General features: G+C 40.2%; 1 protein-coding gene across 2 annotated transcripts in view; it reads left to right on the top strand.

The window, feature by feature from the left end:
• Nucleotides 1-25,312, top strand: part of gkap1 (G kinase anchoring protein 1) — a 42,252-nt gene extending 16,940 nt beyond the window's left edge. The window contains exons 9-11 of one of the 2 annotated variants that reach the window (XM_072281581.1): nt 6,930-7,000; nt 22,403-22,480; nt 23,378-25,312. In XM_072281581.1, coding sequence (XP_072137682.1) covers nt 6,930-7,000; nt 22,403-22,480; nt 23,378-23,410 — 182 coding nt within the window. In that variant the 3' untranslated portion in view covers nt 23,411-25,312. The remainder of the gene's footprint in view (nt 1-6,929; nt 7,001-22,402; nt 22,481-23,377) is intronic. The other variant, XM_072281580.1, reaches the window with a different exon arrangement.
• The last annotated feature ends 491 nt before the right edge of the window (nt 25,313-25,803 follow it).

Genomic DNA, 25,803 nt, shown 5'->3' with positions numbered 1-25,803 from the left:
GGAAGCACCAATGCCAAAAAAAGGCAAAGCCTACAAATGTGATGGACACAGCCCAGTCCACCATGGGCAAAGTCCTCCTCTCCATTGAACACATCTCAAAAGAGTGCTGCCACAAGAAGGCAGCGTCCATTATCAAGGACCCCCACCATCCAGGCCATCATCGGGAAAGGTACAGAAGCCTTGGGTTTCAAACCACCAAGTTCGGGAACAGTTAATACCCTTCAACTGTCAGGTTCCTGAACCAGAGTTGATAATTTCATTGACCTGCACTCTGAACTGATTCCACTACCTATGGTCTCACTTTCACGGTCTCGATAATTCACATCCTCGGTATTATTTATTTATTTTATATTTGCAGTTTGTCTTTTGCACATTGGTTGTTTGTCAGTCTTTGTGTGTAGCTTTTCATTGGCTTTATTGTATGTTTCTGTTCTATCATGAATGCTTTCAAGAAAGTAAATCTTAAGGTAATGTATGGTTATATATATATGTATTTTGATAATAAATTTTATTTGAACTTGGTAAAGTTTATCTAATGCTGCTTTAAATACATTTAATGAGGTAGCCTCTACTGCTTCCCTGGGCAGAGAATTTTATAGAATAGCTACTTGCTGGGTAAAAATAGTTCCTGCATCCTAAATCTATTCTCCCAAATACTGAGGCTATGTTCACTAGTTCCAGTCTCTCTTACCAGTGGAAACAGCTTTCCTGGGCCTATCTTATCTATCCCTTTTCATGATTTTATGTTTCTATACAATCCCTTCCCATGTCTCTGAATCTCAGCGAGTATGGCCCCAAGTGATTCAAATCTGTCCTCAGAGGCTAATGCCCTCATCTCTGGAGCCAACCTCCTTCTGCATCACCTTCAAAGTCAATATATCTTTCCTCAAGGACACCAGAACTACATGCAGTATTCCAGGTGCGACTTCACCGGTACACTACACAATTTCAGCATAACTTTCCTGCTTTTAAATTCAGTCCCTCGAGCAGTGAAGACCAGCACTGCATTTGTCTTTGTGATAACCTGCAAACCAAACATTGGTGATTCAGATACAAGCACTCTCACATCCCTCTTCATGCTGCATCGTTTACGTAATATTCTGACCTTCTATTTTTTTCTTCTAGAGTGATTACCTCGCATTTACGAACACTGCCAGACTCCAGCCCACTCAGTAAACCTATCAATATCTCTCTGCAGATTCTCTGCATTTTCTGCACAATTTGCTTTTTGACTCAATTTAGTAGAATCAGCAAACTTAGATACACTACAGTTGGTCTCCTCTTATAAATTATTGGTGTATAATTTGAACAGTTGTGGACCCAGTACCAAACGTGTGGCATTCCAGTCACCACTGATGGTCAATTAGAGAAACACCTAATATCGCGACTCCCTGACATCTGTTGGTTAACCAATCCTCTATCCAAAGCTAATACATTACCCCTAGCTTCATGCATCCTTATCATATGGATGGGTCTTTTATGTAGCACCTTCTTGAATGCTTTCTGGAAATCCACCTTTTCTCTGTACTCTGTGGTCTTATCCTCAAAAAATTCCGGTAATTTTTTTCAAACTGAATCTTTCCCTCTTGAATACATGCTGTGTCTACCTGATGGGACCACTTCTAATCAGATGCCTCTCTACTCCTTCCTCAATGATAGCTTGAAGCATTTTCCTGATATTAACTGGCCTATAGTTTTCTAAGACATACAATGTACCTTTTGTTGCTCAGAGAAGTTGTCTTGGTCCCCTAGTTCCTGTTAGGAGACACCGTTAGCATAAACTTAATTTCCACAGTTTTGCAGATGACACACAATTATATAACTTGGTTGAGCCTGGTGATGATAGCACCCTACCTTCCCTTGACTTCCGGCACGGCTGCAATAACCAGACGGATAAGCAATTATTTTCTGAATCTCATTGAAGATAAACCTGAAATACTTTGGTTGGACCCAAAGCCAAAAGAGTTAAACTTCTCGATAAACTTAGGAGTTTGGCTCTCCCCTTGTAAAATCAAAGGTGCTATCCTTGATTCAGATTTGAATTTTAAATCTCACAAATAAAGTGACCAGAGCAGCATTTCTACAAGAAATGTTGCAAAGGCATGTTTGTTTCTATCACATAATGATGTTGGAAAACTAAATTATATCTTTGTATCAAATAGACTAAATTACTGCAAAGCACTTTTTACTGGTCTTCGAAAGCAATCTATTGACAAACTTCAACTTGTTCAGAATACCACTGCTAGACTTTTAACCGAAAACAAGATGAAGGAATTTATCACTCCAGTCCTAACTACTCTGCATTGGCTTCCTGTATCTTTTAGAATTGATTTTAAAGTTCGCTTACTTGTTTTTAAAGCTATGAATGTTTTGGGACTGGAGTACGTAACAGAATTGTTTTTGTTTTATAATCCTGCTCAAGCTCTTATATCTTCTTCTGCCAGTCTCTTAAGTTTAAACAATTTCCCTCAAACGATAATGAGCCCATCAGCTTTTTTGAACTACACTCCGAAACTGTAGAATTCAATACCTAAAACTGTAAGGGATGCAGACTCATTGGACACTTTTAAACACCAGCACAAAACCTATTTATTTAACCTTGCGTTTAACTAACATCTTTTTGTCTTTTATTTTCATGTTCATTTTTATTTTCTATTTTATTGTCATGTTTGTACTTTTATCCCATAATAAAGCACTTTGAACTACGTCACCTGTATGAAAAGTACTCTATCAATTTATTTTTATAGTTACCTGCCTTTTGCTAGATTTTTTGTCATGACATTCACTGTCGTCCTATTTGCTGGGACCTGCCGAGTTCAGGGAATTTTGGTAAATTATCACAAATGTATCTACTATAACTTCTCACGTTTCTTTCCGTACCCTGGGATGCATTCCATCAGGACTAGGGGACTGGGCTACTTTGTGGCCCACTACCTTGCTAAGCACTTCCTCTTCGGTCCTCACTTCCTATCACATCCATAAAATCACTTTTCAGTACATTAGATGTGTCCTCTTCTGTGATGGCCAACATAAAAAAATCATTGAAAGCTTTTGTCTTTTTCACATTACCCTCCTCAACTTCCAAGAAAACTACATTTACATCAGCCTGTCTTTTCTGCTTGATGCAGAGCATAATCAAGGACGATTATAAAGATGTAGGGTGCCAGAGTGTCTCCTTGCAGCACACCAGCTAGGAGCTCGAACACTGCTGTTTCTCCATCTGGTGATACAACTTTCGCCATGGTTTTGGTATAGCTGGACTCTATTGCTCCCAGTAGATGGTCTGGCACTCCGTAAGCTTTCAGGATCAGAGAATGAATGATGAGTTCGGAGAAGGACATAAAGATATGGAAGGCACTGGCGTGGAGGACTATGAATGACATGAAGGAAATCTGGAAGTCAAACCTGACAAGAGGGCTTAAAAAGAGGATCTTCAAAGCAGTCTTAGAGTCCATTCTCACGTACGGATGTGAGACGTGGACACTCACCAAGACGATGCGAAAGTCTCTAGATGGTTGCTATACACGAATGCTCCGGATGGCTCGACGTGAGTTGGCAACAGCACATGACGAACATTGAGCTCTATAACAACCTACCGATGCTTTCCACTAAAATCGAGGTGAGAAGACCGCAACTAGCGGGGCACTGTCTATGCCACCCCGAGCTACCTGCCAGCCTAGTCATCACATGGGAGCCCAAGCATGGGAGGATGAACCCTGGGCGCCCTCCCAAGACTATAGTCAACACGCTCCTAGAAGACAGCAGCGCAGCTAATGTAGATGAACTGATGAGGGAGAGGGAGAAGTGGAGAGTCCGTCATTGTGCCCAACGCCGGCCCCCTAGGCCTGAGTCGACGTAGCAGTAGTAATATCTTTTCTGCTTTATATAATTATAATGACTTTTAAATTTTGTTTTTATTTTTGTGCTGGTTCACTTTCATAATCTATTTTCCCTTACTGCTTGCCTAATGGTTACTTTTTAAAGATTTTCCAGTTTTCCATTTTTCCACTACATTTGGCGACTTTGTATGTAGGTATTTGTAATCAAAATCTAAGGAAATTAGGACACCAGAACAGGTTATAGTATGAAAATTACTCCTGTAATACAATTCAATAGTAGTTAGCCTGATCCCAAATGGTATTTGCTGTCTTCAGGTATACCAGCTAGAGGATTTGTATGTTTTGTCTATATTCCACCATATACCATTCTCTCTTCCTCCCCCTGCCATTTTCCTATTGTAACAACTATTTTCTTCCCTTATTGAATCAAATGCTTCTCTGAGTTTTGTATTAAATAATTAGTGCTTGCCCTTGCCAAATAAGTCTTTGTGATGTCTCTTCAATGATGCCCATTGGATGAAATACATTTGCTTAGTTTCATCGGTAATTAATTATAGAATTGCCTGTGTTGGTTTCTTTTTGCTTTATTGCATCATTACCTCTGGGGATTTATCTCCCCCCCCCCCCCACCTCACCTCTTCACCCTCCTCCCCCTCCCTCAAGGATTTGTTTGTCCTTTTGTATTTCTCATTCACATACTTGCTTCTTGGCAACTTCCAAAAGCAGTGCCATGTCCACACGGGCAATGACCAAACCCAGTCTATCTTGCCTTTCCCCATGATACCCCAATTGACTTGTTTTTGTGGATAAGGAGGCTGATGTGAGACCCACAATAGCTCTGCCACAAATGAAGCAATAGGGGACTGAGATGTAGGTGGGTCAGTGCTTTGGGAGGTAGTGGACAGCTTCTACTGTTTATGATTGGTTTTTACGTGTTAAGAAATACAATCAGATTTATTAATACTGACATGACAAAGTTTGACATAAAGCAATACAGTGCAAATACATAAAAATCTCTGAATTACAAAAATAGTGCATAGCTGGAAGACTGTCGAAGGGTGTTCACGGGTTCATAGTAATGAGAAGAGGGTATGTACTGGTCCTTGCTGAGACACTGCCTGTTGACGATTACCTTGTTGGTGAGGAAGGTTGTGCCTATAATGGAGCTGGTTGAACCTATAACCATTTGCAGCCTCCCATGATCCTCTGTGTTGGAGGCTCCATAACATGGTTTGATGCAACCAGTCAGAAAACTTTCTACTGTTCATTTGCAAGAGTTTTTGGTGACATACCAAATCTCAAAACTCCTTACATCTGGAGCTGCTGGAGTGCCTTCTTAATTGCTGCGTCAGTATGTTGAAGCCAAGTTAGATCCTGTGAGATGTTCTCACCCAGGAACTTGAAGCTGCTCACCCTCTTCATCTCATGTTCTCCCGACTTCCTCTTCCTGAAGTCCACATTCAGTCCCTTGGGTCTTGCTGATGTTATGTACCAAGTTGTTGTTGTGACACCACTCAACCGATCTGTACTGACTGTTATCTCCTGATAGGGAAGTTGAAGATCTACTTGCAGGGAGAGGAACAGAGATCCAGGTTTTCAAGCTTGTTGATTAGTACTGTGGTAATGATGGTGTTGAACACTGTTGTAGTTGATAAACAGTAGCCTGATGTTTGTCTTGTGGTTGTCTAGGTGCTCCAAAGCAGAGTGCTTCTGACAAATGGAATCTTCTTGATGCCATCCTGACTGCTGTTTCACCTTTTTGAATGGTCATAAGTCTTCACTACCTTGCTGCTTTGACCTCTGCATCATCTCTAAATTATGCCCAGTTTGTCAGGTGCTCCAGTGTTGAATGTTCAGTGTTGGCTTTGAGGACAAAACCACCTTCGTTGTTCCTGTTGTAAATCTTTCCCAGCCAACAACTTTATTAATCTGCTACTGAACTTTTATTTACACTTGTGTTCATGTAACATTGGATCACTTTGCTTCCATAACTTCATCCTTTGTTGTTGTTCAGTTATTAAGTCAAGTCCAACTCTTCGTGACTTCATGGACCATAGGGTCCATAGGGTTTTTGTGGCAAGATACAGAAGTAGATTGCCAGGCCTTTCTTCTGCGCAGATACTGCTGCTGCCCAGTTTGGGACCCAGCTGGGTTTGAACTCAGGACCATCTGCCTCGAAGTCCAGTGCTGATGACACTACATCACTAGTCAGCCCATCCCCTACCTCAGTTCATTTTCTACATAGGCTGTCAACCTTGCCTTTTTCATCTTTGGCCAACTTCTCTCACCTATGCATGTTGCCTAATTCTGATCAGGTCCTATTCAGTTATTATATCTTTGCTTGATTTACACTGGCATCTGATAAGACAATGTCTTATCTTTAGTTTCATAATCCTCCATATCCGTTACCTCTCTGTTTCTAATCTGCATTTGTCCAGTTCTGGCTTGAGCACAGATTCTAATCAAACCACCATTTGGTGTCGGTGTCTCAGTTGCTTTAGCCGCACTTCTAAATTTCCACTCCAATATATCATTACGTGGCTCAGTGAGAGCTTTAATAATGAAGTGCCTTGATGTTTTGCTACAATACTTGTATTAGAAATAAATTTGTTACAGTTTTCTCATTTTCTTTCATTTTGGTTGGTTCTATAGGGGCTCAATGCATGTCAGCTTCTGGAGAGTATGATCTGATTTATTTTAAGTCTCTGGATGAAATCTCTTAAAATCTAATCCTCTTAAATATGCCTGTGGTTTAACTAATGGTTAAAATGCAATGTAATCTTTGTTACATAGTAAAACAGACTCACTGTCTCTGGTGTGCTAAAATTTATGTTAATTTTAACCTAACTCATCCATTGATTTAGTTTCCATTGTATAGTACTTAAAGCAGCCAGCCTATCCGATAATTACACTTTTCCAGTGGGCAGTTTGTGTTCAATATCCGCATAATAGTATTTGCGCGATGTATGTCTAAATGAAACATGGAAGGAAGGTTTGGACTCCCTTGAGTGCTTCCTAAACTTAAGTTCTTGGTATCCAGTTTTGTTAATGTTGCTGCCCCTAGTTATACAGTTTTATTTTGTATTTCAGTGAAGGATAAAGCAGATATACTTTTGCAAGTTGACGAACTCCTGAGTATTAAGAATGAATTAACTTTACAGGTAAGAGCCAGCAAATGCAAGCCAATTGTAGGAGCCGTAAATCTATTGTTTGTCTGTCTATTGTACACGTTTGTATTCTGTGTTGCATGTTTATTATGGGTTATTTGTCACATGGGTTGGGGCGTCTTAGAAGCAAAGGAGTCCCACTAGGAATAGGGTTCCCCTTGTCCTCACCTACCACCCCACCAGCCTCCCGGTCCAACATATAATTCTCCGTAACCTCTGCCACCTCCAACTGGATCCCACCTCTAAGCACATCTCCCCCCCCCCCCGGCTTTCCGCAGGGATCGCTCCCTACGCGACTCCCTTGTCCATTCGTCCCCCCATCCCACCGATCTTCCTCCCAGCACTTATCCTTGTAAGCGGAACAAGTGCTACACGTGCCCTTACACTTCCTCCCTCACCACCATTCAGGGCCCCAGGCAGTCCTTCCAGGTGAGGCGACACTTCACTTGTGGATCGGCTGGGGTGATATATTGCATTCGGTGCTCCCGATGCGGCCTTCTATATATTGGTGAGACCCAACGCAGACTGGGAGATCGTTTCACTGAACACTTACGCTTTGTCTACCAGAGAAAGCGGGATCTCCCATTGGCCACACATTTTAATTCCACGTCCCATTCCCATTCTGATATGTCTATCCACGGCCTCCTCTACTGTAAAGATGAAGCCATACTCAGGTTGGAGGAACAACACTTTACATTTCATCTGGGTAACCTCCAACCTGATGGCATGAACATTGACTTCTCAAACTTCCGCTAATGCCCCACCTCCCCCACGTACCCCATCCATTATTTATTTATTTATATACACACATTCTTTTTCTCTCTGTCTGTTTTCTCCCTCTGTCCCTCTCACTATACCCCTTGCCCATCCTCTGGGCTTCCCCCCTCCCCCTTTTTCTTTCTCCCTCGGCCTCCTGTCCCATGATCCTCTCGTATCCCTTTTGCCAATCACCTGCCCAGCTCTTGGCTCCATCCGTCCCCCTCCTGTCTTCTCCTATCATTTCGGATCTCCCCCTCCCCTTCCCACTTCCAAATCTCTTACTATCTCTTCTTTCAGTTAGTCTCGGCCCAAAATGTCAACTGCACCTCTTCCTAGAGATGCTGCCTGGCCTGCTGCGTTCACCAGCAACTTTTATGTGTGTTGCTTGAAATTCCAGCATCTGCAGATTTCCTCGTGTTTGCATAGTTACGTATTCATGCTTTGTCTTGGTTAGTACAGTTTTATCTAGTTAGAGCCAGGAGTGATTTTTTTTTTTGTTGACTGCTAGTTTCACTAATTTGAACGCCAAGATCGTTATATCGTTAATTTTAGTTTCGTTACTTTTTTTTAATCACCATAAGATCATTCGTTTTTGCTGGTTTTGTAATAAAGGATTGAACATACATTTTTCAACTTGGAACTTGATTGCTTTGGAAGTGTGTCGTACGGTGCCCGCCTCCGTACTCAGTCTCTCAGTGGTTTTCAAGTAACTGCTACATTTTGTCAACAAACAAAAAAATAGTTATGCCAAACAAAGGCTAGTCTATGGCAAAGGATTGCCTTGGACCTGTTAGTAAAATTGGAATCACAACACCGAGAAGCCTGCACATCGACTACCCCAGCAGCTTGTAGCAAGTAAACGACCATTTGTTGATTCATGCTGTGCATTTGTAGTTTGAACACAATTTTGAATAGTCAGCGCTGCCTGTCTATTGGAGACCATTGCTCAGTCCTGCAGTGTTTGCTTGAGAGTTTGTCACTTTGTTTTATTGAAGTGCTGAAATATTCCGGCTACTAACATTTGAATTGAAGGCGGTTTGTTTGGTCTGGTTTAACTGCTGTGCATGCATGAACAACTTGTTTGTTGCCTATGTTTATTAAATTGAATATTGCTGGTGTTGTGGGAGGATAAAGCTAATTGTGAATCACGCAATAAGGAGAAAGTTACATGAGTGAATCAAAGCATGGAACTGACTTCAGCAACCCTCACATCTGGGCTGGCAAAAGAACTTCGAAAACTTTAGTGGGTGGAATTGAATGTCTTTGAAAAGAGTATGAAACAAATGTGAACAAAATCAAAGGTTAATACCATCAGTTAATGATCTTATGGGGAAGTAAGGAAAATGCCTTGTAAGTGCAATCTTGTCTTGAGGACTTGACAAGTCTCTATGAAGCTATTGCTAAGCAACATCTCATACTAATCTCTGTACTTCCCAGGGTCAAATAAATCAACCAGAACCAATGTTTTTCAAATATTTGATGCCTTAGTAGTGCACTCATAGGAGATGTGAAACAATGGTTGTCCCAAACATGTTCTATTGAAGGTCAAGTTGCTGCATCAAGTGAATGCATGCACCATCAGACAAAGTGTCTCAAATTCCAAGGTATGTTTTCACTACACATAAAGCAGATGACGTAGACCCACAAGACAATGTGTGAAATGTCCGTGTTCGAAGTTCTGCTGCAGTCAGAGCTTCTTCTAAGACCTCCTCTGCACACACACAAAGGCTGATTTGGCTGCATTAATCACATGTTAACAATTACACTGGACAACAAAGATTTTGCTTCCTGAATACCTTTAGGTGTATCTTATGAATTTTGGGCCACTGATCATGAAAATCACCATGAAATTTCCCTTTCAGGCACCATTTTTTAAATAAACTTATGTTTATTATTTCAATTCATAATTCATGTCAATTAAAATGTTGCCTACAATGTAAGCTGGAAAGTTTCCTACCTTGTCCAGGCAAGCTTAGGCAGCGCGGCTGCTGCAGATTTTAGTAGTAATTATCGGGTTCAGGACTGTAAGGATGGAATTTGCTATCACCAGGCTCAAAAATTTCTATGTAGGATTTTGATATTTGAGACAGATGCTTCCCAGAATAACTGATGCCAAGATTAAGGAAAGCATTTTTGTTGGTCCGCAAATCAAACAGGTCATCAATGACAGGCAATTTGAAGAATTTCTGGTGGGACAGGAGAAAATCACATGGAAGGCATTCAAGGAAGTTGTTGAAATTTTTCTCAGCATTTACAGAGCACCAAACAACACGCAGCTGGTTGAAAGCATGCTTCAAGCATATAAAACCATGAAATGCTACATGTCACTAAAGATTCAGTTTCTGCATTCCCATTTAGACTTCTTCCCTGCAAATCTTGGTGCTGTTAGTGACGAGCATGGTGAAAGGTTTTACCAGGACATTGCGGTCATGGAAAAAAGATACCAGGGGAACTGGAATCCATCAGTGCTGGCGAATTATTGTTGGACTTAAGCGAGAAGCCTCAGACACTGAGTACAAATGAAAATCATTAACAAAATATTTTTAACTTAGTTGAAGTATTGCAAAGCATCAGTACCATTATGCAATTAAACACATTATATTCAATAAAAGTTAATTTGTTGTTTCTTCAAATTCCTACCTGACACAAGTAGTCTGAAATTATAGTTGTGTTCATCTTCAAGCAGCCTATCATAAACAAAAAAAATTCTGAGGAAGCAATACTTTTGAAATAATTTGTTGTCCAGTGTTATTGAAGGACAAACATGAGCTGGAAGAGCAAGAGGAGCAGCTTCAGAAAAGGAAGGAACAGCTTAAGTTGCAATGAAGAAAATGCACACAGGTGGCCAAAGTTAGGAAAGTGCTCTAGCAGGACTGTCCTGTGGTATGAGTTCCTATATTGTAAAGGCACAAAGAAAAACAAAAACACCCAATGCTGATGTTGATTCATTTGTTCTCCAAGTGTCTGTGAAACATGAACAAGACCCTCAAGAGGCCGTTCAGCTTTTTTTACTCTTGAGTCTGCACTAAAAGAGGCAGCCTGAACATGTGTCACATCCAACAGCTCAGAGGGCTCATGGGACATTTAATTACAGCAGGGAAACATTCTTTATTCGGATGGTAGGTGTCAGAACAGTATTATTGATATGAGGAAGTAAAATGAAATAATAGCTTATTGGCACAACAACAATGCATTTCATCTTTGCCTAAAAGAGAGATTTAAACCTTGGAGATCCATTGCAGTGACATGCATTCATTAGGGCTTTTGAAAAAAAGTATTGAAGGCAAGACTGACAGCCATAGTGACTGCCTCTATTTCCTTGAACACTACACTAGGGCCCTAGAGAACTTGTCAGAAGTTGCCAAAATGTTGACCCTAAGAAAGGATATGTAAAGACTAAGGCTTTACTACAGGAACATTTTGGTAATGAATAGAAAATTGTGTCTGCCTACATGCAAAAGGCTTTCTTGGTTGCCTATCAAATTTGAAGTTGTAAAAGTTCTTCAAGGCTAGTCTTCTTCTCAGGGGCTGTTGCAATGTTGTGGAAGAAGTGCAGTATAGGTGTCCCTCACTTTCCAGACGTTCTCTTTACGACATTTCGCTTTTACAAAAGACCTACATTAGTGCCTGTTTTCGTTAACTGAAAGAGGATTTTCACTTTTACGAAAAAAGACACTCGCTTTAAACTTGTGTTTACCCTGAGAAAGACTACCATGACCATGAAGCCTTGTACGGGCAGGGAATATGTGGCGTGCACGTGTGTATGTGCCGATTTTTTTCGATAAATCGATTTTGGCTCAAACTTCCCGATTCTGTTAAGTGAAACTACACTGTACATACATTATTTCTACTTTATATAGGCTATCTATTTATCATATCATTCCTGCTTTTACTATATGTTAGTGTTATTTTAGGCTTTATGTGTTATTTGGTATGATTTGGTAGGTTATTTTTTGGGTCTGGGAACGCTCAAAAAAATTTCCCATATAAATTAATGGTGATTGCTTCTTCGCTTTACACCATTTCAGTTTATGAACGGTTTCATAGGGACGCTCTACATTCGGATAGCGGGGGAAACCTGTACATGTGTGAGCTGGACATGCCTGCCAATATGTCAATCATCATAAAGAAATTGCCCTGTATGCTCAGGGATGATTGAAGAAGAGTGGTCTGAATGGCAAGAAAGGCACGACCTTAAGACTACTTTTGCTGACATTGTTGATTTTATTGAAAGGCAAGTACTGATTGCTACGCACCCGGTGTTTGGGAATCTACATTACCTGTAATAAACAAAGGTGTAAACAAAACTAAGTCACAATTTCATCTAAGGCTAAAGGAAGCAGCTTTGCGACTACCGGGGCCACTGTGAGAAGTAAAGCTAAAACTGAACCTGGAACTAATGGAAGAGAAATGATTTAATCGGCCAGAAGGGTTTGTCTGTCCTGCAAAGGTGAACATACATTGGATTTGTGCCCTCAGCTGGAGAAAAGGGCTCACAGTGAGAAGATTGACTTCCTAAAAGAAAATGGTGCCTGCGTTGGCTGTTTGTGTACAGGACAGATCAGCAAAGTGTGCAGTGGCAAGCACTCCAGCATACTTGATGTTCACTCTAACAAAAAGGGAGCAGAAACAAAACAAGCTGTGAAAGAATCAGACACAGCAGTGAGTGGTGCTCTGGTATCTAATGGTCTTACAGGGGCTGGCAATCATAATTGTAAACTTCCCATATTTCCAGTACCGGTGAGGCCTAACAACAAGGCAGTGTTTACTTGTGCTTTCAAAGATCAAGGAAGTACAGCAATGTTCTGTACAGTAGGCCTCATGAATAAGCTCAACCTTGCAGGAAAAAAGACACGTGTTCTCTTACACACAAAGGGTCAAGAGAAGATCATGAGTAGCTACTTTGTTTCAGGATTTGAAGTGGCTGGTGTAGATGGTGAAAACTATTGTGAACTACCTAACATCTATATGCAGGAAAATATGCCTGTCCACAAAGGGAATATTCCATGACAGAGGGATTTTCAGGGCTGGTCTCACCTGAAACATGCCCATTTGCCAGAGATGGATTCAGAAACCGAGCTGCTGATAGGGAGAAATGTGCCAAAAGCATTGGAGCCTCTGATCTGGACGGACATTTACGTGCCGGGTGGCACCTAATTAATTAGCTTGTTTATTTCGGCTTTTTTCTTAAGGATGTGCTGGGTGCATCACAGCTACCGCCACACCCCTGCATGCTTCGCGGATCGGTATCGGTCCACGGCCCGGAGGTTGGGGACCACTGCTCTAGAGGGTTGAAGGTGAAACCATTCCTGAAGGACGAGACATGGGCGTCAAGGCCTTAGTATCTTCTTCAGCCTGAAGGCGAATGGTCTGTGAATCCCAATTGTTCTGCTTGATAATCTGGAAGTCGAGAGAAGTGTTACAATGAATGCCATGCAGATTGAAGAGGAGGTGGACATGGTAACTTATAGAATCCATCACTTCTCGCCGTAGACCCATTTGAGGAAGAGAATGGCCTGGATTCTCAGTTGAAGCAAGCAGCTGAAAAGGAGTGGAAGAAATCGGGTAGAAAAGGTCATTTTTTTTTCTAAACACTGCTTGGGGAGAAGGGTCTGCACTGCGCAGGCGCGTGACGTAACGCGCCAAGGTTTAAAAAGCAGACCACCATATACAGCAGCCATCGTTGTAGTGGCCATCGTCAGAGTGGGACGGCTTTGGCTCAAACAGGCTTTGGCGAGAATAGGCAGAGGCCAGGGTAGGTTCTGGTAAGTTTTTTGTTCAGATTCTTTAGAGTAGAGAGAATGCCAGGCAGGATGTTGGAATGCTCCTCTTGCAGGATGTGGGAAGTCAGGGAGCCCTCTGGTGTCCCTGATAACGACACCTGCAAGAAGTGCATCCAGCTGCAGCTCCTGACAAACCGCATTAGGGAACTGGAGCAGGAGCTGGATGACCTGCGGATCTTTCGGGAGAATGAGGATATTATAGGTCGTAGCTACAGGGAGGTAGTTACGCCAAAGGAGCAGAGGACAGGAAATTGGGTCACTGTCAGGTGAGGGAAGGGGAAAGGGCAGGCAGAGCAGGGTTCCCCTGTGGCCATTCCCCTCAACAACAAGTATACTGCATTGGATACTGTTGGGGGGGATGACTTACCTGGGACTAGCTGCAGTAGACGGATCTCTCGCACTGAGTCTGGCTCTGCAGTGCAGAAGGGAGGGGGGAAAAGAGGAGAGCGGTAGTGATAGGGGACTCGATAGTTAGAGGTGCAGATAGGAGGTTCTGTGGTCGTGACAGAGAATCCAGGATGGTTTGTTGCCTCCCGGGTGCCAGGGTCAAGGATGTCTCTGATCGATTGCATGACATTCTGAAGTGGGAGGGTGACCAGCCAGATGTCGTGGTGCACATCGGTACCAATGACATAGCAAGGAAGAGTGAGGAGGTCCTGGACAGTGAGTATAGAGAGCTTGGTAGGAAGTTGAAAAGCAGGACCCCGAGGGTGGTAATCTCAGGATTGCTACCTGTGCTAGGTGCCAGTGAGGGTAGGAATAGGATGCTCTGGAGGAGGAACAAGTGGCTGAGGAACTGGTGTAGGGGGCAGGGTTTCAGATTTCAGGATCATTGGGACCTCTTCTGGGGCAGGTGGGACCTGTACAAGAGAGACAGGTTATACTTGAACTACAAGGGGACCAATATCCTTTCAGGGAGGTTTGTTAGTGCTATTGGGGAGGCTTTAAACTAGATTTGCAGGGGGATGGGAACCAGAGTGCCAGAACTGACGGTGTGGCTGGGGTGAAAATAAATGATGTTGAAAGTTTAAGCAAATCCGCTGATAGGCTGTGAGTGGTGGTAAAAATCTTCTAAGGTGTATATATTTAAATGCTAGGAGTATTGCGGGAAAGGCGGATGAATTGAGGGCGTGGATTGACATGTGGAATTATGATGTTATAGCAATTAGTGAAACTTGGCTACAGGAGGGGCAGGACTGGCAGCTTAATATTCCAGGGTTCCGATGTTTCAGATGTGATCGAGGCAGAGGAATGAAAGGTGGGGGAGTAGCATTCCTTGTTAGGGAAAATATTACAGCAGTGCTCAGGCAGTACAGATTAGAGGGCTTGTCTACTGAGTCCTTATGGGTGGAGCTGAGAAACAGGAAAGGTATGGCCACATTAGTGGGATTGTATTACAGACCACCCAATAATCAACGAGACTTGGAAGAGCAAATCTGCAGAGAGATAGCAGGCAACTGCAGGAAACATAAAGTTGTGGTGGTAGGGGATTTTAATTTTCCATACATTGATTGGGACTCCCATACTGTTAGGGGTCTAGATGGTTTAGAGTTTGTAAAATGTGTTCAGGAAAGTTTTCTAAATCAATATATAGAGGGACCAACTAGAGGGGATGCAATATTGGATCTCCTGTTAGGAAACGAATTAGGGCAAGTGACAGAAGTCTGTGTAGGGGAGCACTTTGGTTCCAGTGATCATAACACCATTAGTTTCAATTTGATCATGGACAAGGATAGATCTGGTCCTAGGGTTGAGGTTCTGAACTGGAAGAAGGCCAAATTTGAAGAAATGAGAAAGGATCTAAAAAGCGTGGATTGGGACAGGTTGTTCTCTGGCAAAGATGTGATTGGTAGGTGGGAAGCCTTCAAAGGGGAAATTTTGAGAGTGCAGAGTTTGTATGTTCCTGTCAGGATTAAAGGCAAATTGAATAGGAATAAGGAACCTTGGTTCTCAAGGGATATTACAACTCTGATAAAGAAGAAGAGGGAGTTGTATGAAATGTATAGGAAACAGGGAGTAAATCAGGTGCTTGAGGAGTATAAGAAGTGCAAGAAAATACTTAAGAAAGAAATCAGGAGGGCTAAAAGAAGACATGAGGTTGCCTTGGCAGTCAAAGTGAAGGATAATCCAAAGAGCTTTTACAAGTATATTAAGAGCAAAAGGATTGTAAGGGATAAAATTGGTCCTCTTGAAGATCAGAGTGGTCGGCTATGTGCGAAACCAAAGGAAATGGGGGAGATCTTAAATAGGTTTTTTGCGTCTGTATTTACTAAGGAAACTGGCATGAAGTCTATGGAATTGAGGGAATCAAGTAGTGAGATCATGGAAACTGTACAGATTGAAAAGGAGGAGGTGCTTGCTGTCTTGAGGAAAATTAAAGTGGATAAATCCCCGGGACCTGACAGGGTGTTCCCTCGGACCTTGAAGGAGACTAGTGTTGAAATTGTGGGGGCCCTGGCAGAAATATTTAAAATGTCGCTGTCTATGGGTGAAGTGCCAGAGGATTGGAGAGTGGCTCATGTTGTTCCGTTGTTTAAAAAAGGATCGAAAAGTAATCCGGGAAATTATAGGCCGGTGAGTTTAATGTCGGTAGTAGGTAAGTTATTGGAGGGAGTACTAAGAGACAGAATCTACAAGCATTTGGATAGACAGGGACTTATTAGGGAGAGTCAACATGGCTTTGTGCGTGGTAGGTCATGTTTGACCAATCTATTGGAGTTTTTCGAGGAGGTTACCAGGAAAGTGGATAAAGGGAAGGCAGTGGATATTGTCTACATGGACTTCAGTAAGGCCTTTGACAAGGTCCCGCATGGGAGGTTAGTTAGGAAAATTCAGTTGTGAGGTATACATGGAAAGGTGGTAAATTGGATTAGACATTGGCTCAATGGAAGAAGCCAGAGAGTGGTGGTAGAAAATTGCTTCTCTGAGTGGAGGCCTGTGACTAGTGGTGTGCCACAGGGATCAGTGCTGGGTCCATTGTTATTTGTCATCTATATCAATGATCTGGATGATAATGTGGTAAATTGGATCAGCAAGTTTGCTGATGATACAAAGATTGGAGGTGTAGTAGACAGTGAGGAAGGTTTTCAGAGCCTGCAGAGGGACTTGGACCATCTGGAAAAATGGGCTGAAAAATGGCAAATGGAGTTTAATACAGACAAGTGTGAGGTATTGCATGCTGGAAGGACAAACCAAGGTAGAACATACAGGGTTAATGGTAAGGCACTGAGGAGTGCAGTGGAACAGAGAGATCTGGGAATACAGATACAAAATTCCCTAAGAGTGGCGTCACAAGTAGATAGGGTCATAAAGAGAGCTTTTGGTACATTGGCCTTTATTAATCAAAGTATCGAGTATAAGAGCTGGAATGTTATGATGAGGTTGTATAAGGCATTGGTGAGGCCGAATCTAGAGTATTGTGTTCAGTTTTGGTCACCAAATTACAGGAAGGATATAAATAAGGTTGAAAGAGTGCAGAGAAGGTTTAGGAGGATGTTGCCAGGACTTGAGAAACTCAGTTACAGAGAAAGGTTGAATAGGTTAGGACTTTATTCCCTGGAGCGTAGAAGAATGAGGGGTGATTTGATAGAGGTATATAAAATTATGATGGGTATGGATAGAGTGAATGCAAGCAGGCTTTTTCCACTGAGGCAAGGGGAGAAAAAGACCAGAGGACATGGGTTAAGGGTGAGGGGGGAAAAGTTTAAAGGGAACATTGGGGGGGCTTCTTCACACAGAGAGTGGTGGGAGTATGGAATGAGCTGCCAGATGAGGTGGTAAATGCAGGTTCTTTTTTAACGTTTAAGAATAAATTAGACAGATACATGGATGGGAGGTGTATGGAGGGATATGGTCCGTGTGCCGGTCAGTGGGACTAGGCAGAAAATGGTTCGGCACAGCCAAGAAGGGCCAAAAGGCCTGTTTCTGTGCTGTAGTTTCTATGGTTTTCTATTTAAGAACCTGCTCTTGTTTCTTAGTTGGAAGAGGAAGCTACTGAATATTGCTGTTGCTCGCTCTGACTTGGATAAAGAACAAGAAGTATTATTTTGAGAGAGACAGAGATTGAGAAGGCCAAAGGTCAGATCGGCCTAAGTTCTTTTTATTGGAGGAACACGGAAAGGCTAAAATGGAGATAATTGGGTTTTAACAGAGAAGGAGATTTCTAGATGAATTCTCAAGTTTGCAAATGGGAGAAAGTGTGAAAACGAACAGCCATATCTTCAAGCTTGATCCAGTATTTGAAGATGGTGTCTTGAGAGTTGGTGGATGGCTTAGTAAATCCTGTAGAGACTAAACATCCTGTTATACTTTATGGCTAAGGATCTTCATATCTCAGACACCATTCTGAGGCATGTACATCAAGAGGTGGGACATGGTGTCTGTAACCACATGTTATCCAGATTGCACCAAAAATACTGGATTCCCAGTGCTAGTGCAGCTATGAGAAGAATCCTGTCTAAGTATGGTGTTTGTCGACGGGTGCGTGCAGCTCCACAATGCCAGCACATTGCAGATCTACCTCTGGACAGAGTCTCTCCAGATGAACCCCGGCTATACATGCAGAGTGGTCTATTTTGGACTTTTTGTTGGTGGAGCAGAAGGAGTTCAGTGCAGAGGTATGGGTTATATTTATCTAGCAGTACAAGTTGTTCACATCGAAGTGGATCTTCTTTAGGTACAGATTCCTTTATTAATGGACCTTGTCGTTTTGTAGCAAGACGAGGGCAGGTTCATGAACTGCGTGCTGATAGTTCAACGAACTTTGCTGAGGCTGAGCGTGAGTTGCTAGAAGCCATTGAGAAGTGGAATCATTCACGGATCAGTGATGTCCTTCTTCAAGAAGGAATTAAGTGGATCTTTAACCCCCACCCCCTGACTGGTTCACATTATGGAGGAACGTAGGAGAGATTGATCAGGTCTGTGTGAAAGGTCCGCAATTCCACCATGAAGGTACAGAATCTTAACAAAGAGGGTTTCCACACAATCCTTTGTGAAGTAGGGGCTATTATCAGTGGTTGTCCAATTACTAAAGTATCCTCCAATCTCAACGTTTTGGAAGCACCTACATCTAACCATCTGTTGGTTCTGAAGACCACATCATCCTTACCACCAGGAGAGTTACAAAAGGAAGATATTTATGCTCGTTGTAGATGGAAGCAGTCCAGTGCATATCAAACTTGTTTTGGAAACGGTGGGCCAAGGAATCTTTATGACCATTACAGGAACATCAAAAATAGTCTGGAAAAGATGCAGTTGCCTCCCAGGAAACTTTGTGCTTATAGTTGATGACACAGCATCTCAAAACCCATGGATCTTGAGAAGAGTCATTCAAGTTTTTCTGGACAGAAGAGAATTTGTGCAGCAAATACACAGCTACGGCTCAAGAACCTTTATGTCTTTGACTTGGCTTTCTGACTTGACAGAGATTGGTGGTAAAGATCACTCTGCACTGGGCTAAGTGCTGGTAACCTCTGGCCTGGGTGACTGTTACATGACCTGACTGGAAGAAGAAAGAGGACATTTGCATAAATGTTAATGTTTATCCTTGAAAATGTCATGTCCTAATTTTATGGTATGTAGTTGTAATTATAGTGTAATAATTATGGGCTGGGATTTTGAATCTATGTACAGTATCTATTTTCTGTTTGTATTTTGTCTTGTGCACTATCGGTAATTTGTCACTTGGGTTGGGGTGTGGTCGAAGCAAATGAGTATCGTTACATCTTCAAGCTTTGTCTTGGTTAGTTCAGTTTATTCTAGTTAGAGCTAGGCAGCGAGCGGGGGACTACTAGTTACACTAGTTTGAATGCTAAGATTGTTACATCGCTAATTTTAGTTGCATTAGTTTTCTATCGTTATAAGATAGTTTGTCTTTCTTTTTAAATCTTTTTATTGAATAAGTATACAAAAAGGTGATCCATATAAGCACTAATACACTGTTAGAATATAATAAAATTACAGGAGATATTAATACAAAAAAAATACAAACAATGTAATTTAAACATAACCTACTAAGGTAACATAATACTATACTAATTTTTATAAATATATATCAATAGAGAAAAAGAAAAAAAAACCCAAAAAAACCCACTGTGCAACTAACTAAAAGCAAAGCAAAGCAATGGGCTAACATGGAACCAAGCAGAGTTAAAAAAAACTTAAAATCACGTCCTCAATCCCGACCTCCATTAAAAACAATAAAAAGAAACAAGAAGGGTATATAAATATGGAGCAAAAAAAAGAGGAGAAAAAAAAATTACATTAAATGAAAATATTGAATAAAAGATCTCCAGGTCTGTTCAAATTTAAGTGAGGAATCATAAAGATTGCTAATTTTCTCCAAATTCAAGCATAATATCGTCTGAGAAAACCAAAAAAAGGTAGTTGGAGCATTAAGCTCTTTCCAATGTTGTAAGATACATCTTTTCGCCATTAAAGTGAGAAATGCAATCATTCTACGGGCTGAAGGGGAAAGATTACTGGAAATTTTAGGTAGTCCAAAGATAGCAGTAATAGGGTGAGGAGAGATATCTATATTTAATACCTTGGAAATAATACTAAAAATGTCTCTCCAAAAAGTTTCCAGAGTAGGACAAGACCAAAACTTATGAGTTAAAGAGGCTATCTGCCCCGGACATCTATCACAAAAAGGATTAATATGAGAATAAAAGCGAGCTAATTTATCTTTGGACGTATGTGCTCTATGAACAACTTTAAATTGAATTAGGGAATGTTTAGCACATATAGAGGAAGTATTGACTAATTGTAAAATCTGCCCCCAGTCATCCACGGAAATGATAAACCCCAATTCCTGTTCCCAATCTGCCCTAATCTTATCAAATGGAGCTTTCCTAAGTTTCATAATAATATTATAAATCATAGCCGATGCACCCTTCTGACATGGATTAAGGTTAATTATAGTATCTAAAATATATATAGGAGGAAGCATAGGAAAAGAAGAAAATATAGTACTTAGGAAATTTCTAACTTGTAGATATCTAAAAAAATGTATTCTTGATAAATTATATTTATTAGATAATTGTTCAAAAGACATAAGGGAACCATCTAAAAATAAATCCAAAAACCGTGAAATACCCTTAGTCTTCCAAATTTGAAAAGCACGATCCGTAAAAGAGGGAGGAAAAAATATATTACCTAAAATAGGAATCGCTAGCCCAAATTGGTTAAGATCAAAAAATTTTCTGAATTGAAACCAAATATGTAAGGTATATTTAACTATCGGGTTAGATACCTGTTTGAGGCGTTTCAAATCAAAAGGAAGAGAGGAACCTAAAATAGAGCCAAGTGTATAACCCTGAACAGATTGTAATTCCAATGCTACCCATTTAGGAATAGATAGTATATCCTGGTCAAGTAACCAAAATTTCATATGTCGAATATTAATTGCCCAATAATAGAATCTAAAGTTAGGTAATGCTAAACCTCCATCTCTCTTAGCTTTCTGTAAATGTATTTTACCCAGCCTCGGGTTTTTATTTTGCCAAATAAATGAAGAAATTTTTGAGTCAACTTTATCAAAAAAAGATTTTGGGACAAAGATTGGTAATGCCTGAAATATATATAGAAATTTTGGCAAAAAAAACATCTTAACTGCATTAATACGGCCAATCAAAGTTAAATATAAAGGAAACCATTTAGATGAAAGTTGAATAATATGGTCAATTAAGGGTAAAAAGTTAATCTTAAATAAATCTTTGTATTTACAAGTAATTTTAATCCCAAGATATGAAAAATAATTATTAATCAATATAAATGGAAAGTTATGATATAAGGGAAGTTGCTTATTAATCGGGAAAAGTTCACTCTTACTAAGATTTAATTTATAACCTGAAAAGAGACTAAATTGTGCTAATAACTCTAAAACAGCAGGGATGGATTTTTGAGGATTAGAAATATATAAAAGTAAGTCATCAGCATAGAGTGATATTTTATGGGACTTTAAGCCCCGAGTTATCCCAGTAATATTTGGAGATCCTCGAATGGCAATTGCAAGAGGTTCTAATGCAATATCAAATAATAAAGGACTAAGAGGACAACCTTGTCGAGTACCTCGAAAAAGAGGAAAAAAAGGTGAGCTTAGAGAGTTAGTACGGACCGACGCCACAGGAGAATGATATAACAGTTTGATAGTTTGTCTTTGTTGGTTTCAGAATAAAGGTTCGACCGTACCTTTATTGAATTGGAGCTTAATTATTTTGGAAGCACATCTTAGAATGTCAACCCCCATACTCAGTCTCTCAGCAGGTTTGGTTTGTTCTCAAGAAACTGCGACACTAATGATAATACCTTTACATATTTACAAGGCTTATTAAACCAGTACACTTGTTACTTGAAAACAAAGGAATGTACAAAAGCAACTTGAGTTAAATTATGTAACGTGTTTGGTTAAGATTCAGATCATAGCATGGGGGAGAGTGGTGATTCAGGTAAAGGATGAACTGATGGATATACTGTAATCTCCAGTCTATAATTGGTTTTCAGATTACTGGAGTAGCTAGCAAAAATAGACAATCCATCTTTCTCTGATAATTTCTGGCCCAGATTTGCAGAGGATTGGTGAGGATAAAATTAGATTTAGTTTTTATCTCTTCAGTCAAAACACCATAATTGGAGGTTAAATAACCATCAGAGTTGAGGTTGAGCATGTGGAAACAGAACAGGAAATAGGAAAATATCACAACAAAATTTGATACACTAAATGATGGCAATGATGATTTGCTTTGGCAATCAGAATTAACTCATTAAAGTTCCAATCAATGAACTGTTGTTATCTAAATATAGACAATGTTGTAACTGTTGTGCAGTGCTGAAGATTATAATTATCTTTGCCTAGGTTACTGGTTTACATGCAGAACTGGAACAAGAAAAGTCAAAAGTCAAAACTCTACAGGCTGAGTTAACAAAATTCCAGGTAAAATGTTCATTTAAAATAGATTGTCTTTTAGATATTGTACCTATAGATCAAATAGTTAACAGTTACCTATGACTTAAAACAAACAGGAACTTGGTGAATATTAAGTTAATCTACATTCCTAAAGTTGGCATCCTTGCAATTCAAGTATAATTCTACCATCTAATCTTTTTTTGTATATTATGCAGCAATATTGTGACTGTTGCCAATTTAAGCAGTTTTCACTTCCTTCTGTACCCACTGAATAACCATTATGTACATTATACTTTATTGTCATTTGCCCTGTACCACTCTTACTTTGACCAACTCTTTTAAGAGAAGGGAAGGTTAAGTGGCTAAGGGAACCATGGTTTCAGTTTAGGCTTAGAGCAGCAGTCCAGGTTTGAGGTGTGATCTCATTCAACTCTTTGGATCATCCAGCAGGCTTTTAACACATTCCAGCAGTGTCCTAGATGCTCGGATCGTTCTGAGGCTTTGTCTTGTACTCGGGAGAAATCTATCTATGATGGTGTCTTGCGCGTTAAACAACTTACTGTGTATTGAGACTGGAATGCAAAGTTGTGGCTACAAAAGCCTGTCAGAAACTGGGATTTATCTGTTTTGGCTTAATCTTCCCAACCATACTGTACATACGTTATTTATACTTTATATAGGCTGTGTATTTATCATATCATTCCTATATGTATTTATACGTTACATAGGCTGTGTATTTATCATATCATTCCTATATGTTTCATTCCTATATATCATTCCTGCTTTTACTATATGTTAGTGTTATTTTAGGTTTTATGTGTTATTTGATATGATTTGGTAGGTTATTTTTTGGGTTTGGGAACGCTCAAAAATTTATCCCATATAAATTAATGGTAATTGCTTCTTTGCTTTATGCCATTTCAGCACGAAAGGTTTCATAGGAACACTCTACCTTAGCGGGGGAAATACGGGACAAGGGCGGTCCCGTATGAGACAAACCAATTTAGCCCAATATACGGGATGTCCTTGCAAATACGGGACAGTTGGCAATCCTATGTTCAAGTTCAACAGTGCGTGACAGGGAGTGAGGAAAGATGCAGCTGACTCGTATCGTTTCCTCGCGGCCAGGATGCACATGCTTTGCGGCCCGGTGGTTGGGGACGGCTGCTGTAGAGCATACAGTCTACAAAATGGACTCTAGCCTCACTTGGGCACTCCCAAACCTGTGACCTGCACCGTCAAAGACAAGAGCAGCAGGTGCATGAAACCCTAAATAGCTGGTTCTTTATTCTCACTGTATGAACCCCAAAACTCCCACTTAGCAGCACTGTGGGAGTAGATTTGCCAGGAGGACTACAGCTCATCATTAAATTGAGTGACTATGAATAAGGAATAAATGCTGCTTTTGCAAGTGACTCTGGGAAAATAAATCAAAATGCTGGAAAAATTCCAAGTTGTACTTACAAACATTTGTATTTCAAATCTAGATTAATTTGCTTTGTGAAGTTTTCTTTCCAAACCAAAAATACTAAGTATTGGGGAAAGGGAATGACATTAAACCATTCTCTAAGCATTATAACTTTTGTCCTCGATTGTCTCAAACCAGCAAGAGATGATCCAAAAAGTGAGCAGCAAAGCAAATTATGTGTATGTTCTTCAAGCTGAATTTTGTAGAGGGGAGGAATTACTCTGCTAAATGTAATAGAAGGCTTATTTTTTTAGTTTTTTTAGAGGAAAAATTAATTATCTTCACTTTCTTTCTCATCGAATTTGCAGGGAGGCAAGAAGGGAAAGAAAGTATCTGAATCTGATCATTGAAGATTACACCATTTACATACTATGAAGCCCATGGCAAAAAAAAAGAAAATCCCACAAGAATCCTTTCTTCAGGGTGCCATTGTAGACACTTGTTATTGCATAGTTGGATTTCGCAATTGATTTGCTCTGCAACTCTATAAAACTTTTCTGAAGGCTTTTCTCCTCCATATCACTTCCTCCCAGGAAGAGTTGGTTGGGAAATTTGATTTTGCACTTTTGCTGGAATGGACTAGGTACTGAAGACTGTAATGTCTTGATGAATGACAATTTAAAGCTTTCCCTTTAGGCTTCAGAAGCCTAAACGTGGCATCTTTTCTCCCCCAGAGGTTAATTTTGATTTGTAATCAATGACATGCTATAACTTGTTAAGTGAAGATTTACGCCATCTTTTTTTTAGTTTCAAATGAATGGAAATATTTGTTCACTTTATGGAAATGAAAAAAATGAACTCGTGTGGTCATAAAGAGTAAGGCGATTCTTTGTCATTCTGAACCTCAAGGACTGGTCTCAACAAAAGTGAGGAGTGTAGAAGAGTTTGGGCAGCATTGAGATGGAATTGAAAGAGGCAATTGCCAACAAATTAGCTTGTGAGGCTTCAGTTGAGTTCCTATTTGGGATCCTCAGTGCAAAATGAATGGAAAGGTGTGCTCATCAAGTGAATGAAAGCAATATTTTCACTATCTGCTTCTTTGGTCCTTTATATATTTGACCCTGGGTTAAAATATTGTTTACCAGCTATTAGCTTTATGAAGACGTACTAATAATAATATTTGTAAATAACCCAGAGTTGTTTTTGAAATACAAATCGTTTCCACTTTGATCAGTCTTGAATCACAAAAATGCCAAACTTTTCTTACTTTCCAATGAACTACAATAAAATTTAAATCAACCGGACCTGGCATATTTTTTTCTATGTGTATACTTCTTTTCTAATTGTGTTATTGAATTTTGTGCTTCTGAGCTCTAAACTCTGATTTCATTTTAAAATTAGTTTTAGGTGGCAGATTATTAATTGTGACTAAACCATGCTGGAAATTTGAAAAATAAAACTGAACATCCTGGAATTGTAGAAAAACGCTTACATTCTTTTGTCCAGGACTTTTTGGCAACTGAAACACGCTGTCTTTGAAACACTGTGCAGCGACCTTGTTGACTTAATTATGCATGCAGAAAGTGACATGTTATTTTCAATGTAACAGAAATATCCCTCTTCCGAATGAACAAGATGTGAATTTTATTTTTTTTTTTAGATCTAATTTTAATCTATCTGGAAATCAAAAGCAACAAAAAAATTTCTGGCTTTATGCACTGCCTGGTGATTTAAAAAAATTGTACTGTGGCTTATGTAAACAGTAATAGCTTTTTGTAACGAAGAAAACAAGCTCCCCATTTGCCTCAAGCATTTACTTTGTTTCAGCTGAGTGAGAATGGTCTGTCATATTTGGCCTCTGATGAGTATGTGGTGGTACACTAATCATTCTTGGTGCTCTTGAGTATTCACAACATGCACTTGCTCAAAATCTACGTTCACC

Source organism: Mobula birostris, chromosome 17, assembly GCF_030028105.1.
Source record: "Mobula birostris isolate sMobBir1 chromosome 17, sMobBir1.hap1, whole genome shotgun sequence".
NCBI lineage: Eukaryota > Metazoa > Chordata > Chondrichthyes > Myliobatiformes > Myliobatidae > Mobula > Mobula birostris.
The sequence above is the reverse complement of the archived record's forward strand: the minus strand, read 5'-3'. Positions and strand labels throughout refer to the sequence as shown.